Source organism: Panthera tigris, chromosome X (genome assembly GCF_018350195.1).
Source record: "Panthera tigris isolate Pti1 chromosome X, P.tigris_Pti1_mat1.1, whole genome shotgun sequence".
NCBI classification, from domain to species: Eukaryota; Metazoa; Chordata; class Mammalia; order Carnivora; family Felidae; genus Panthera; species Panthera tigris.
Window position 1 is genome coordinate 122,930,634 of NC_056677.1, and position 15,572 is coordinate 122,946,205.

Here is a 15,572-nt window from a genome sequence, read left to right on the forward strand (position 1 = left end):
CAACAGGGACATCATTACAAAAGTAGACATAGGAGCCAGCAGGGGGTGAATTGTTTTAGCCAGTTTTATTGAGGTATAATTGATATACAAAAACCTGCACATGTACAGCTTGATGAGATCGAACATATGTATACACACCTGTGACCCTCTCACCATAATCAAGGAGGAAGTGAACGTTTTTGAACTTAGCATTTGTGGTCGGGTATAATCTCGAGTCTCTTGGCCGCTTAAGGAAAATGGGAGGTTTGGGGGCATAGTTTCAGATCCTGTAAGGGACCGTCTTCACTTTGCCCTCATCCTGCCACATATGTGATGGTTAAGATACAAAGATGTTTTTAAATTAGGAGACAAAATAAAACTAATCATTCAAATAGGAGTGGGGCTTGACATTAGTTATAGTTTGACTTAGTTTGTTTTTCGTAGAATACAATTTTAGTGGTGGAAGGGGATTTTTGGAGCTTATCGAGTCAGACTCCTTCCAACCTGACTCAAAAACAGTGAGTTCCATGGCCACTATCATGCTGTGCTTGGTTTTACCCATCATGTTTGAGAAAAGTACGCAGAAGAAGCTGTGCTTGAAGAGAGAACTTATTTTTAAGGCGTGGTGATCGGGGAACAGGGGAATCAGGGTGATCAGGGGAACTGTACTAATGTTTGTTGCTTATAAACACCAGGTGTTATCATGGATTCATCCAGAAAGTCAGGCAACAATTACCCGTTGCAGCCAGCCACTTGTGGGTCCCAATGATAAACGCTGCAAAGAAGATGAAAAATACTTGCAAACAATAATGGATGCTAATGCACAGTCTCACAAACTTATCATCTTCGATGCCCGACAAAACAGCGTTGCTGATACCAACAAGGTACACTGTCAACAAACTTGCAGAAACGGTGGATCTTTTCTTAATGCAGTGGCCATAGATTGTTTTGCGGTTCAGTCGGACTGCTGAGTTCCTCCCCACCTGAAGGTGGGCTCCATCGGAGCAGCCCATAGCTGTTCATCCCTGCTATGTGGCCTGTGGGCCTACATGTGGGGTCTCTTTCACGGCTTCTCCACAATCCTGTCGGCTCCACTAGGTCAGCAAAGGCCCAGAAAGCGAATTACCACCTAAAGAATCAAGTTTTAGTGAAATGATGGTGAGGCCGCTAGAAGTCCCTTTAACCTGTGACATATGTGGTCTCTGTTAGAACACGGTCACCTGTGTCCAACCGGGCAAATACACAAAGTTTCCATAAATCATATGCGGCAGTGGCATGTGCACACAGCTGCCATTTGATCACCACCAGCCAAAGGGGGCAGGATCCTTCATACCCAGGCACAGCTATAAGACCACACCTCCAGCACCTGGCCTCCAAGTAGGGAAGGCTCTCAACCGCGTCATTTCTGTTGCCCAAGAATGACTTTCTGACAGTGTGTTACTGCAGGCGTACATCTGGCAGTCAGAGGACTTGGCCCTCTCTGTAAGTGCTTTCAGGGATCAGGAAGGTGGCGACAGCCCTTACCGTCTCATGCTTACTTGTGAAATGACGCTTGGGTAACAGACGTGTAATGAGCACCTACTAGGGCCAGGTGCTGGGGAATACGAAGGTGGACCAGGCGAGGTGCTGTATCATAGGAGGTGTCAGCTCAACATGCAGGGGGGCCAGGAGAGGGCCTGGCTAGCCCTGCTTGTGAAGTTGGACAAGGCTTCACGGAGGAGGAGGCGTTTGAGTGGCTTTGGTGGTAGGTGAGAAGAGACGGGCGCGGGTCCCTATCTAACAGTGTTGCAGAGCACGTCGCTCACGAGACTGGCATGAAGGAAGAGGTCTGAGGGTGTGGTCACCAACCCCATGCCCAGCCTGTGTCCCCTCAGCAGTGCTTGGGAGTGTCTTTCTCTTGGCAGTCTGTGCCGGTTCTTGCTACGGTGATTATTCTGTCATTGACCATGATCTCCAAAACCCCTACCTCATGCCTCCTCTGCTCACTCTTGAGAGAAGCCATTACCTTCTCCTTTGTAGGTCAAACAGGGCATCGGACATGGCATTTTCCCTCAGTCCTTGGGTGCCTGCTGTGTGTCAGGGCTTGCTAGGCACTGGGGAGAGACGCTGAGCAAGCAGTCACGTAGTGTGCCAAGTGGCATCCAGTGTGGCATGGAGAACATAAAGCGTGCTCTGAGGGAGGGTCAAAGGAGCACGGTTATTTGCTTCATGACCCTGGGCAGCGACTTCATCCCTCTAGACCACAATTGCCTCGTCTCTAAAATGAGACTGGTGGTACGCCTACTTCTTGGAGTCAACGTGAAGGAAGTGCTGTAAATGGCCTGGGACAGGGCCTGTCCCAGAGAGAGCATTTGGGTTCGTGTTAGCCATCCCCATTCCTGACCTCAGAGGAAAATGCTCTGTCCGCTTGGCCTTCGTGACATCTCGGCCCCTGGATCTCTCTCCAGCCTGGGCTGCTCAGTCTCCTTCACTAGCCCCTCCCCCCGTTCCTAACCTCCAAATGGTGGTGCTTCCTGAACTCCATACGGGCTCCCCTTTTCTACTTTTCACCATCTCCCCGGGGCCTTTTTCTCCGATGCCGTGACTCCAGACACCCTCTGTATGTTGAATTTGACACCGGATTTCCATCTCACCCTGATCCCTCCTGAAGTCGTGACAGCATTTCAATCCACTTGCCTGGTTGACATCTTTGCTCAGCCATCCCCCAGGTAATGGCTTCAGTGTGTCCAAATTGGCCTGAGAGGTGGGGCCATGAGAACCCTTGCCTTCCCAATCCGTTTTGCTTGGCTTTTCCTCCAGGCTCTGCCCTTGGTGCCCTTGCACCCTGGCCAGGTTACTGACCTCGCCGTAAGCCCCAGGCGCGTCTTCTGCAAGATGGGAGACGTAAGCATGAAAACTGAGAAGGATGTGTGTAGCGGCCACAGTACGTGATGCCCATGAACTTGCCACCCCAGTTGTATGACCGGGGGGCGGGGGGGGGGTGGATGACTGGTGGTGCCAGTTATGGATATGGACAAGACTGGCAGAGGAATGGGCCGGGGAAGGAGATGGGCAGGAGAGGAGTTGCCCGCGGCCCTGTGCATATTGGCACAAACACCTGGGTGGTTTACGACAACACAAGTTTCTTCTCTCACAGTCCGAGAGGACAGAAGTCTGCAAGCTGCCGGGGCTGTGATCCCTCTTAAGGGCTTCAGGGGAGAGTCTGTTCCTTGCCCCTTCCAGCCCCTGGAGGCTGCTCTGTGTGTGTAGCCACAGTGCATCCATCTCTCCCTCGGCTCTCACAGGGGCTTCTCATCCACGTGTCTGTGTCTTCCCCCCTCTGTCTTCTGAGGGTACCTTTGATGGCTTTTAGGGTTCGCCCAAGATAATCCAGATGGTCTCTTCATCTCAAGATCCTTGATTTTATGAGTCAAAGACCCTTTTTCTAAAAGAGGTCACATTCACAATCACCCAGGATTTGATGTAGATATCCGGGGGTGGGAGGGAGTGTTTTTCAGCCTCCCACAGGGGGTCATTCATAATTAGCTCCCCATGCTCCCTTAACTGGTGTGTCATTAACCCCGTCCATCTTTCCACCTGTCTGTGATGTCGCAGCACTATCCCAGGGCAACGAGAAGGCCGAGAAATTCTGTACTCACAGAGGCACTCTTCTAAACATCCAAGAGAGCAAGGGCGGCCCGCTGTGTGTGATGTCACGTGGAAGACACGGAAGCAGGACAGCAAACCGCATGTCTACGATGATTTTAACTGTAGTGGTGTGGTGTCTCAGAAGTGAGCAAGGACATTTATCTGTCTAGGTCCTGGTTAACTCTTCTGCATGTAATATCATGTCACCTGCAAGCAGAGCTGCTTTACTTCTTCCTTTCCGATCTGGATGCCCTTTATTTCTTCTTCGTGCCTAATTTCCCGGCAAGAACCTCTGTCTAGTACCATGTTGGATAGAGGGGGTGCACGTAGTCAGCCTTGTCTTGTTCCTAATCTTAGGGGGAAAGCTTTCAGTCTTTCATCATTGGGTGTATCAGCTGTGGGTTTTTCAACATGCCCTTACTGGGTTAAGGAACTTCCTTTCTGTTGTTAGTTGTTTGAGTGGTTTTATCACGAAAGGTATTGGATTTTCAAAGACCTTTCCTGTATCGAGATGATAGTGTTTTTTTTTCTTCTTCATTTTAGTACTCTGGTGTATTATGCCGACTGGCTTTTGTATATTGACCATTGTAGTGGGTTGAATAGTGTCACCCAAAAGTTCATGTTCATTTGGAACCTCAGAATGTGACCTTATTTGGAAATAAGGTCTTTGTATGTGCAATTAGTGAAGATGAGGTCATACTGGAGGAGGGGGGTGCCTAAATCCAGTGACTGGCATCCTTGTAAGAAGGCCACATAGAGACAGACACAGACAGGGAAGGTGGCCATGTGATGACCGAACAGAGATGGGAGCACCGCAGCTGCATGCCGAGTGGCACCAAGCATTGCCACCAAAAGCCCGGAGCAAGGTGTGCAACAGTGTCCCTCAGAGCCTCCAGAGGGAAGCAAGCCTGCCACACACATTGATCTCGGACCTCTAGCCTCCGGAAGTGTGAGGGAATAAGTCTGTGTTGTTTTGTGCCCCCTAGTTTGTGGTACCTTGTTGGTGCAGCCCTAGGAAACTCGTACAACCCCCTTACGTTCCTGGAGTCAATCCCCCTCGGTCATGGTGTCCAATCTCCTTCATATGCTGCGAGATGTGGTTTGCGAGTGTTGTGTAGGGGTTCCCTGCAGTGTGGTGTCCATATCATGGCCAGAGTGATCTTCTCAGTGTCCGGCTCTCAGTGTGTCGCACAGTCTCATAACGTGGAGGCAGCGACATCTACTTCCTGAACGGGGCCTTGAAAGCCCTCCCCCAGCCCGGCCCTTCCTTGCTATCTCCATGGCTCCCAGGGCCACATCCCCCCTGTGTGCTGCTGCTTTCAGTTCCCATAGTGGGTCCCAGTGTCCCCTCAGAGCCTTCGCCCCCACAGCTAAGCACTCCCCCATCCTTGAGATGACACTTCAAGTGTCACTTCCTCGGGGAGGTCTTTCCAGATGAGCGGAGCTCCCCCTGCGCTGTGGCGCCTGGCACATTTTGTAGCTCTGAGCACGGTAGCACTTCCTCACTCAGTGCATAGCTAGCAGCTGGGCTGTTGGGTCCATGGTGGCAGGGAAGGGACTGTTGTGAGGACCCCCAGAACCCAGCTAGGACACAATAGCTGCTCCATGGCTGGAACGAGGGGTCGGTGGGTCGGGTTGGGTTCATCTCTCAGTGGATAGTTGCCATGTAGGGGATCTGATGACAGGTCACATTGTATGTTAATTTCAAAAGTCCAGACTGCATTGTGGAACCACTGTGATGTCACCAAAGGGTTTTGAAGTCTGATTGTTCCTTGAGAGAGTGAAAATGGGGGGAAGGAATTTAGTTTTAACTGTTGCATTTGTGGAGCTTGTGTGGGGAAGAGAATGCTGTGGAGCTCAGCGAAAGGTCAGGTTGAACGTTAGGGTTGGGGCCCAGTAGCATGCTAGGTGGTGGTTACAGGCTGGGGGCAGGCAGGGGTGAGGCCACCAAAGGAGTCCAGGTTGTGCGAGCCATCTGTGGAGGACAGGAGACGGATTAAGGGAGGAAGGGGTGTTTCAAGTGGTGGGAGGAGACCCCAAGGAGGGAGGGAGCGGCCCGTCCTAGATGCCAGGAGAGGAGGAGTGTCCAGCAGGAGAACTGGGAGTGAGAGGAGTCTTAGCTCAGAGTGCTCCAACAAAATATCGTAGGCTGGGTGGCCTATGAACAACAGACATTTCTTCTCTCAGCTGTGGATTCTGGGAAGTCCAAGGTCACGGTAATAGCAGACTCAGTATCTGCCTGACTTGTAGATAGCCACCTTTTCGCTGTGTCTTCACACTGCCGAGAGCAGAAAGAGGCACTCTCTCTTCTGTCTCTTAAAAGAGCACTGATGCCTTCATGAGGGCTCCCCCGTCACCACCCGATCCCCTCCCAAAGGCCGCACCTTCTCACACCATCATTTTGAGGATTAGGGCTTCAGTGCATGGATTTGGGGGATGCAAATATGCAGCCCACACTTGGAGAGAGATGTGTGGACTCTGCAGTCTCAGGGCGTGGGGACCCTGTCCCGCCACTTCATGCCTTTGGCCTTTGGCAGTTGCCTGCCCTCTAGGAGGCTTCCGGTCTGTCACGCAGGAGCCCTCCGTGCTGAGGAGGATGGGCAGACGGTTGGGCTGACAGCCTGCTAGGCCATCACCAAGTGCGGGCCAGCTGGTCTGAAACCAGAGAAACTTGAGTCCATCCTTCAGCTGGCTGCTCCCCAGGGGTGTTTGTGTTTCTCTTTCTCGTGAGGGCTGGGGATGACGCTGCCGCCACTGCTGTCAGCTTGGCCTTGGGGCCGGTGGGTAACAGCATCCCAACATCTCCGGCTTCTCCCCAGAACCCTGCTTTGCCCCTATACAGGGAGGTCTGGTCAGCAAAGTCTAGTCTTCCGGGATGCTCTGAAACCCCTCCCCCTGTTCGTTCTGGGGTACAGGTGGGACCCCTTCTCAGCCTCCCTCCCTTTCCATGTCAAGACCTCCAGATGCCTGTTCTCTGCGTCCGTTTTCTTCCATAAGGCCATTTCCTGATTTTCATTTGTCTTATTTGTGTCTTTAGTAATCGGTTTCTGGGCAACAAATTGCCTTTAAAAAGCTTCTCCTGGTTCTCCTCCTTAGCACGTGCTTCCTCCGTGCTGAAGTGCTGGATCAGCTTGAGCCCAGCACACCACCTCACAGAGTGGCCTCCCCGGGCCTCTGGGCTCTGTCAGGCGGGGACTGGGTCCAGTACGGCCACCTGGCGCAGGGCTACGAACATGGAAGGTGCTCGATGAGGTCATCACGTCGTAGTGCTTAAGAATCTTGTGGGGTGGGAAGCACTAAGCCTTGCGTGGATTAGCATTACTGTAACTGGTTTTACTTCATTTAATTGGCATTTAATTTGCATAGCGGTGCTTTGAAGGTTTCACGGGTGGGAAAGTTGGGGTGCAGAGAAATGGGGAGGACCCTATAACCATCTGGGTGGCAGAGCTGGGATTACAAGCCCATTTCCCCTACCGCCAAAGCCTGCGCCTTTAACCTCCATTCTATGCTGTTACTACCTTAACCGGCAGTATTTTCATTGGATGCTTAGGTTATTTTTTTAAGAAAAGATGATTATGTCATGGAGGCAGGGCTGTGCTCCAGACTGCTTTGTCCATAGTGGGTGTTCGAAAGTGTTTCCTTGAAGCGAAAGCGTCTCCTATAATTCTGTGGAATAACTTGAAGTATAGCTGGCATCCAAATATATGAAATTCTTTTCCTGCCAGTCACATTTGCCACTTGCAAACTTTATCTCCTACTTAGCACCTGCTCCCATGTCCGTGTCTGGGCTTTCAGCCAGCCACCTACAGTCCTGTCTTCCCCGGAACGACTTGCCTTCTGACTTTTTAGATGCAGCCTGTCTTCTCGGACCTCAGCCTCTTGTGCCAGGTTGTTCCACAGCCTGTCCCTAGAGCCTCCTGGCTCCCTCTCAGCCCTGGCCTCCTTAGGCTGTCCTGCCTACTGTCCTCCGGCCAACACCTTGGCCCACTAGCCCTTTGGCACCCCACCCGGCCCAGTTCAGTTCTCCTGCCCGTGTTTGTCCTGCCAGCACCCCAGACTGCCGAATGTGCCGTGAGAACAGAGGCTCACAATGTGCAGGTTGGAACCACTCCAGATTCACGCTGGAATTCTCCAGCCTCTGAGGCCCTCGGTGGTGCTTGGAAGTCCCTCCTCCCGATCCCCTAGGCTCTCCAGAGACCACTTCAGCCCATTTATGACTCTTTTCTAATACATGACCCTGCCCCACCCCATTCATCCTCGGTAGCTAACCTTGCCCTTCTTCTTTTTCTTTTAAATTTTTTTAACATTTTTATTTATTTTTGAGAGAGACAGAGGGTGAGCGGGGGAGGGGCAGAGAGAGAGGGAGACGCAGACTCTGAAAGGAGGCTCCAGGCTCTGAGCTGTCCTCACAGACAGTTCGACCCAGGGCTCGAACACACGAACTGCGAGATCATGACCTGAGCCGAAGTCGGACGCTTAACTGACTGAGCCACCCAGGCGCCCCCTAACCTTGCCCTTCTGCACAGAGGACAAACCAACCCTCAGGACCACTCTCCCCTCCTGCCACCGTATCCAGAAACTACCTTGTACTGCCAACCATGGAAGCCTCCTGTAATGGTGGAGGGGTGCCTTCCTCTCTGCCCTCCTTGCCATGAAGCCTTTCCCATCTACACAGATAAGCTCTCCAACCACTGTCACTGTCCCCTTCCAGCTGGCACTGCCATTTTCTTGCCCTTTACACACGGACGTCTCGGAGGGGTTTTCTTGCTGCCCCATTGCTCACTTGCCCCTCACGCCGTGAGACTAGCTCATCCCGTCTCTGTGCTCACCCAGTACTTCCTCATCACAAAATCCAGTGCATATTTTCCAGCTCTTATTTTCCTTGCCTTCTCAACCTTTTGACATAGTTCAGTACTTGTTCCCTTTTTCTTTTTCCTCTGGTCTCTGGCTGCTCTTCTCCATCCCTTTTGTTTTATGTGCCTTAAATGTTGGCCTTCTTCAGGCTTCTGGCCTATGCTTCTGTCTTCGCTTACACGCTGTCCTTGGATGCATGTCCTTAAACATGCCAGTCCCCTGTCCTCCAGTATCCTGCAAATGCCCGTGACTTTGAATTGCTGGCCACAGCTCAGACCTGTCTTCTGAGCTCCAGACCTGCTGCCCATAGACTCTTCTACTTACATTTCTCCCAGGCATCTTACGTTCACTACACACACAGCTGAATGCTCGATCTGTTCTGTAATAGTCTGTATCTCAGGAAATGGTTTCACCAACTCTTGGGTCACCCAGCCTGGAGCCATCGGTATCCCGGCCTCCTCATGTCCTACTTACTTCTGTTGCCCCCTAAATATCTCCAGTCAGGTGCGTCTGTCTGCCCTGCTGCTTGCACCGGGATTCTCTCAGCCACATGAGTGCCCATCTCTGAGCTGGTCTACCCGTGGGGGTCCCAGCCTCCTCCAGGCCCTTCCACCCAGCGCAGTCAGTGCGGACTCCACAGCGCAAGTCTGGTGGTACCCTCCCCACACTTGTGTGCAGTCTGGCCCTCCCCTTGCCAATGCCATCCGGCCCTGGGCCAAGTCTCATGCTGCTCTCCCCACTGCCGTGGGGTCCTCTCAGCTGAACTTGCCTGCATCTCGGGAAGCCGTGTCCTCCCCCATCTCTGGGCATCCACACACCATGGCCCCTCTGCCCTGTGTATTCTTGACCTTCCTCCACACGGCAAAGCTTTCCTGACTTGTGTTTTCTTCTGTTCCCCTGGGAGCCTCTCGGGCCTGGCCGTTCATGCCCAGTGTACCCTGTGCTCTCCAGCAGCAAAGCACTTGCCCCCCTGTGCTGCATGTGCCCTCTCCTCACCTGCGTACCCTGCCGGATTTTGAGTGCCTGGAGGACCAGGGTCTCTGCTTGTTCATAATTGTCACCCCAGCATTTCGCTCCAGGCCAGGCGTAATACCTGCTCAGATGGTGGTTGGAGCCTAACTGAAGAATGTGGTCTTTGGGTTCACAGATGCACTTATGATGTGTTTCGGAGATAAAGTTCCTATACTGTTACTCAGGCTATTTTAACCATTCCAGAGTTCACAATTCAATGATTTCTGATAATAGTCACAGTTTTGTGCGACAGTCCCCACTGTCTAACCCCAGAATGCTTTCATAGACCCGAATAGAAACCCTGTGCCCACTGGCAGCTGCTGCCCATTCTCCCCTCCCCCCAGCCCCTGTCAACTGCGTATTGACTTCCTGTCTGTATAGATTTCCTTGTTTTGGACCTTTCATATAAATGGAATCCTACAATATGTGGTCTTTGGGGCCCGGATTCTTTCAGTCAGTGTAATGTTTTTAAGGTACTTCATTCCTCTGTGTCGCTGTGTGATGTTCCACGGTATGCAGAGACCACCTTTCGTTGATCCATTCACCCACTGATGCACATTTGGCTTGCTTCCAGGTTTTGGCTATGGTGAATAGCGCCGCTGTGGTGTTTCACGTACAGGTTTTTGTTGCAGTACCTGTCTTCGGTGGGAGTGGAACCGCTGGGTTACGTGGTAATTCTGTGTTTAAATTTGAGGAGCCACCAAACTTTTTCCCACAGAGACTGCACAGTTTTAATTCCCACCAGCAATATATTAGGGTTTCAATATCTCTACATTCCCATCATGGATGGATTTTGAATGTTGAATATAAACTAACTATAGGCCAGATTTTGTTAGGAGATTACCAAAGAGCCAGCCATATCCCCCACTTTTGTTTCATTTGCATTCTCCTTTCAGTGGCTTAAACTTCCCTGTTTTGAGATTTACAAATAGTTTGATTATACGGAAATGTTGCGGTAGTACAACCTTTCTCTGTTCAGACAGATAGCACTAAGAGAACCCTTAAAAATCTAACTTACCTAGAGTAGGATCCAGTTGTTAATGGCTTAGAAACTGATGATGGGTGATGGACGATTGTTATGGGTTGAATCGTGTCTCCATCAAAAAATATGCTGAGGCCCTAACTCCTGGTACCTGTGAATGTGGCCTCATTCACAGGTGGGTCCTAATCCAGTCTGAGTGGGGGTCCTTAGTAGAAGAGGAGAGACAGACCCAAGGGGAATGCCATGGGATGATGAGGCAGAGATTCGAGTGATTGTCTATAAACCAGGAACACCTGGGGCGACCAGAACCTGGAAGATGCAGACTCTGCCCCAAGAGGGTTCTGAGGGAGCACGGCCCTGCCAGAACCTTGATTTGGGCTCCGAACCGTGAGAGGACATTTCTGTTGTGTTAAGCCCCGTAGTTTGGGGTACTGTGTTCCAGCAGCCAGGGGAGAGTCCCACGAGGATCGGGAGGCTGATTACAAAGAGATGAGCTTGTCGCTTCTTTAGTGCTCTCCGTGTGATAGCACTAGAAAGACTAGAACTGGGAACTCAGATGAAGTGATGTATCTTTTGTTTTTCACAGGCCAAGGGTGGAGGATACGAAAGTGAAGGTGCTTACCCCAACGCGGAGCTTGTGTTCTTGGAGATCCACAACATTCACGTGATGAGAGAGTCCCTGCGTAAACTGAAAGAGATCGTGTACCCCTCAATCGATGAGGCACGGTGGCTCTCCAACGTGGATGGGACGCACTGGCTGGAGTATATAAGGGTAAAGTGGGCTGGTCCTTTACACGCTTTCTGGTTAAGATTTCTCTCTGTACCTGCCATAAATCTGGTCATCCATGTGGTTTCTCAACACTGGAAATAAGCACATCTTTGCTGTCACAGTTTCCATGGGCAGTATCCAGACGGTGGTCTTTGTTGGAGGGCTTCTGTGACATAAAAAGGGATAATGCTTGCCTCAGATCAGGTTTTTAAAGACCTTTGTGGCCCTTTAAAAAAGGACTGTATTTACTGCTGTCATTTTTCTTCATGTAAGGTGTTCCCCCACCCCCAATGTTACTGTTTCCGAATGATCCTCAGTTGATTGCATTGTTTGGTTTATTGACCTGAACTTCCAGCATTCTTCACAGTCCTGGAAATTAAATGCTGTCCTAGAAATTAAATGTAGCCTGCTCTAATGTGCCTTCTTTTCTGAAGATGCTTCTTGCTGGGGCAGTAAGAATTGCTGATAAGATAGAATCTGGGAAAACTTCGGTGGTGGTGCATTGCAGCGATGGTTGGGACCGAACAGCCCAGCTGACCTCTCTGGCTATGCTGATGTTGGACAGTTATTACCGCACCATTAAAGGCTTTGAGGCTCTCATAGAAAAGGAGTGGATAAGCTTCGGACATAGGTTTGCCCTGGTAAGTTGAGACAGTGAGGTATGTGCTTGACTGTTCTTTCCCATGCATGTGCGTATCACACACACCACACATCTACACACACACACACACACATGTACACACTTGTGGGTTCTCTGTGTCTGACCTGAGTCACCATAATGGAAGACGATGGGCCCCTCAGCATTGTATGTTTCTTGGTAGGGCACTCTGTTTTTTAGAATTTTTTTTAGTGTAGGTATGTTTTTTTTTACATAAATGAGGCAAAATTCATATAACAGAATTAGCTATCTTCAGGCATACAGCTCAGTGGCATTTAGTACATTCACAACGTTGTGCAACCCCTACTTCTGTCTAGTTCCAGAACATTTCTCCACCCCATTAAGTAGTCACTTCTCATCTCCCTTCTCCCCCAGCCCCTGACAATCACTAACCTGCTTTCTAGCTTTCTGAATTTGCCTGTTCTACGTACCTCATATAAGTGGAATCCTATAATATTTGTTTTTCTGTGACTGGCTTATTTCATTAAACACACTGGTTTTAAGGCTTATCCATATTCTAGCCTATGTAAAAATTTCATTCCTTTTCATAGCTGAATAGCATTCCCTTGTATAGATAGACCACATTTTGTTTATTCATTTATGTTGGTGGATGCTTGAATTATTTCCAGCAGTACGCTATTGTGAATAATGCTGCTATGAACATTGACCTACAAGTTTTTGCCATACACAGTACCACAAACTGAGTAGCTTAGACAATAGAAATGTATTGTCTCACAGTTCTGGAGGCCAGAAGTCCAAGGTCAAGGTTCTGGTAGGGTTGGTTTCTCCTGAGCCCCCTCTTCTTGGCTTGTAAGCGGCCGTCTTCTCACTCTGTCTCCATGTGGCCTTTCCTCTGTGTGCACCTCTCTGGTGTCTCTGTGTCTAAATTTCCTCTCCTTAAAAGGACACCAGTCAGATTGGATTAGGGCCTACCCTCCCACCCTGCCACCCTCCCTTTAATCACCTCTTTACGGACCCTATCTCCACATATAGTCACATTCTGAGGCCCTGGGGGTTAGGGCTTCAAGACAGGAACTGGGGCAGTACAAAATTCAGCCCATAACAGCCTGCTTTCACACTTGGGTATTTCCCTTTTAGTGGAATTACTGGGTCATCTGGTAGGTGTTCTTTTGTTTTTAAATTTGTTTATTTTAAGAGTGAGAGCTCAAGTGGGAGAGGAGCAGAGACAAAGGGGGACAGAGGATCTGAAACTGGCTCTGAACTGTCACCATGGACCCCGACGTGGGGCTCGATCCCATGAACTGTGAGATCCTGACCTGAGCTGAAGTTGGATGCTTAACTGACTGAGCCAACTGGGTGCCCCCATCATCTGGTACATATTTTTGTGCTTTAGTCCTAATGGCTGTTCCTCGTCCTTCTCGGTCATTAAGCCATTGGGGATTCATCTTAACTGTGCATTGGAAAACTCCCTGAAGCCACATTCAGATCCACTTCTGGAAAGCAGGACAGGCAGTGGAGAGCTTCAGTGGCTCCCACCACGGGGTACCAAGTGCACTGTCCATGAGGAGAGGGAAAGGAAGTTCCACAGGCTTTGAACCACATGCCCTTTGGGGGCTGTTGTCCGGTCCTCAGCTACATGCCTTCCCTGTCTGCGCCTTGGTTCCCTTCTCAAAGTGGAGTGTTTTACAGAGGAGGGGAGTTTGTGTACATCAGGTGCTCAGACAGGGCCTGGCCCGTGCTGGGTACCTTTTAGATCCTGTGCTTATTTTAAACATCATCGCGAACTCCTTTGTTCCTTCTCCCTGGGAGAGGAGAGAGTGTGGAGTTTTCCCCAATGTTTGCATCTGACCATCTCTGAAGGCTCCCAGGGCATTCTGTTCCACCTTTCCTCTCCACACTGTGTGTCCTGGAAGACAGGAGGCCGGCAGGGGCCCTTGACTAGGTGGGCAGTGCTAAAGGCCACCTACTGAGACTCCAGTAGCGGCCCTGCACAGCACACGTCAGGGCACATGCACACGTTCTCCCATCCCTACTTGTTGACGCTGGGGTTCGCCATGGTAGTGAGATCCTAGGATTGTTAATGGCTTCACTTTACTGAGCGGCACTGTGTATCCAGCACCGTGGCACGTATCATCTGCTTCAATCCTATAATGACCCTGAGCGGCAGCTGCTATAACTGGCAGTTGGAGGGAACTGACATTTCAGGAGTAGAAGTTATCTGACCGAGGTCACCCAACCATTGAGGATTGAACCGGCATCCACACAGCAGTTTCCATCCTGCAGCCACCTTCTTGCTGCCTCCCTCTACTCTCCCTTCCCTTGAGTTCTGTCTAAGCTCCTGTCTGAGGCCAACTTCTGTCCTTGCCCCCCTGTTCCATCTTCTACCTCCTGGACCTTTTCCCGGACCACTCTCTAACCTGCCACCGACCTGCCTCCATTTCCCCTCTTGCCTAGAGGGGTCCTACTGGTCTAGAAACCTGCCACTATTTATCCCTCTCTTGACCCGACTTCCCCCTCCATCTGTCACAGCAGATACCTGCCCCCTCTGCAACAAAGCCCCTCAGAGCTGTAGTCTGTACCTACTGTTGCTGTTTCCTTTCAGGCTATGTTGAACTCACTTCACCAGGCTTTCTCCTCACAACACCCACTCCAGCCCGAAGCTGCTTGTCACCACCACCGATGACTGCCACTTTGCCAAGTCCTTCTCTTATTTGGCCTGCGCACTGGAGGCTGTTGGTTCTTCCCTTCTTCTGGAAACTGTTTTTCTTCCCTTGGCTTCTAGGTCTCTCTAGCCTTTTGAATTTCCTCTAGTCTTCTGGTCCTCCTTCTCTCCCCAGCCTCGTGGTGTTGAGGGGCAGGCCTGGGGCTCAGTTCTCAGATCATTTCTCTTTTCTCTGCATGCCTAATACCTCAGTGATCCCGACTGGTCCCTCATCTTTAAATATGTGTATTTCCAATCTGCCATGTCCTCAGTGCCACTGATGCCCCCTTCCTTCTAGCCTGCCCATCTGCCTTGGGGCTATGATGGCAGCCTAACTAGTTTCTCTATCACCTGTGTCCCCTTCCAATCCTTGTCCTTGCTACAGCCAGATGGAGTGTTCCAAGAAGCCCATCTGCTGCTGCCCACTGTGAATCTCTCCGAGCCCTCCCGTGGCCTGTGGGGTTGTGGGCAAATTCCTCAGCTCAACATTTGAGGCCCTTGGTGATCTGGTCTAGTCCACCTTTCCAGCCTTGTTTCGCCCCCCAACCCACCCCCTGCCACCTTTCCTCATGTCCAGCTACTTACGGTGCCCTTGGCATCCCCCCCTCCATGTTCCCACTGCTTCTACTATAATGTACCTCTGGCCAGCCGGAAAGCAGGCACCTCCTTCCATCCTTCATGGTTTATCTCAAATGACACCTCCTCCGTGACTGTGACTTTCCTTCCTTGTCCCCTCTCTACCCCATCCTACGTTGGCCACTTGTTCCTTTGTGGCCCCCGGATACCCATCACAGACTTGGAAACCCTTAGAACATTTTATTGCCCTTGTTATTTACAGGTCTTTCTCTCAACTAGACCACAAGGGAATTACTCATTTAGCACAAGTACTGCATCTCATTTGTCTTGGTGCGTCAGGTGTGTAGCCAAGAGCCTGGCCTCTACTGGACACCGTGAAACTTGCTGAAATTCCAAGGGCCGGGCAAGATGCCTTGCATCCACCATAGGAATTCAATAAATGCCTAGTAGAAGG

At 50.7% G+C, this 15,572-nt stretch overlaps 1 protein-coding gene across 5 annotated transcripts in view; it reads left to right on the forward strand.

The window, feature by feature from the left end:
- Window positions 1-15,572, forward strand: part of MTMR1 (myotubularin related protein 1) — a 63,872-nt gene that overhangs the window by 29,725 nt on the left and 18,575 nt on the right. For all 5 annotated transcript variants that reach the window (XM_042975266.1, XM_042975265.1, XM_042975263.1 and 2 more), the window contains 3 exons: window positions 675-863; window positions 11,040-11,225; window positions 11,657-11,863. In XM_042975266.1, coding sequence (XP_042831200.1) covers window positions 675-863; window positions 11,040-11,225; window positions 11,657-11,863 — 582 coding nt within the window. The remainder of the gene's footprint in view (window positions 1-674; window positions 864-11,039; window positions 11,226-11,656; window positions 11,864-15,572) is intronic.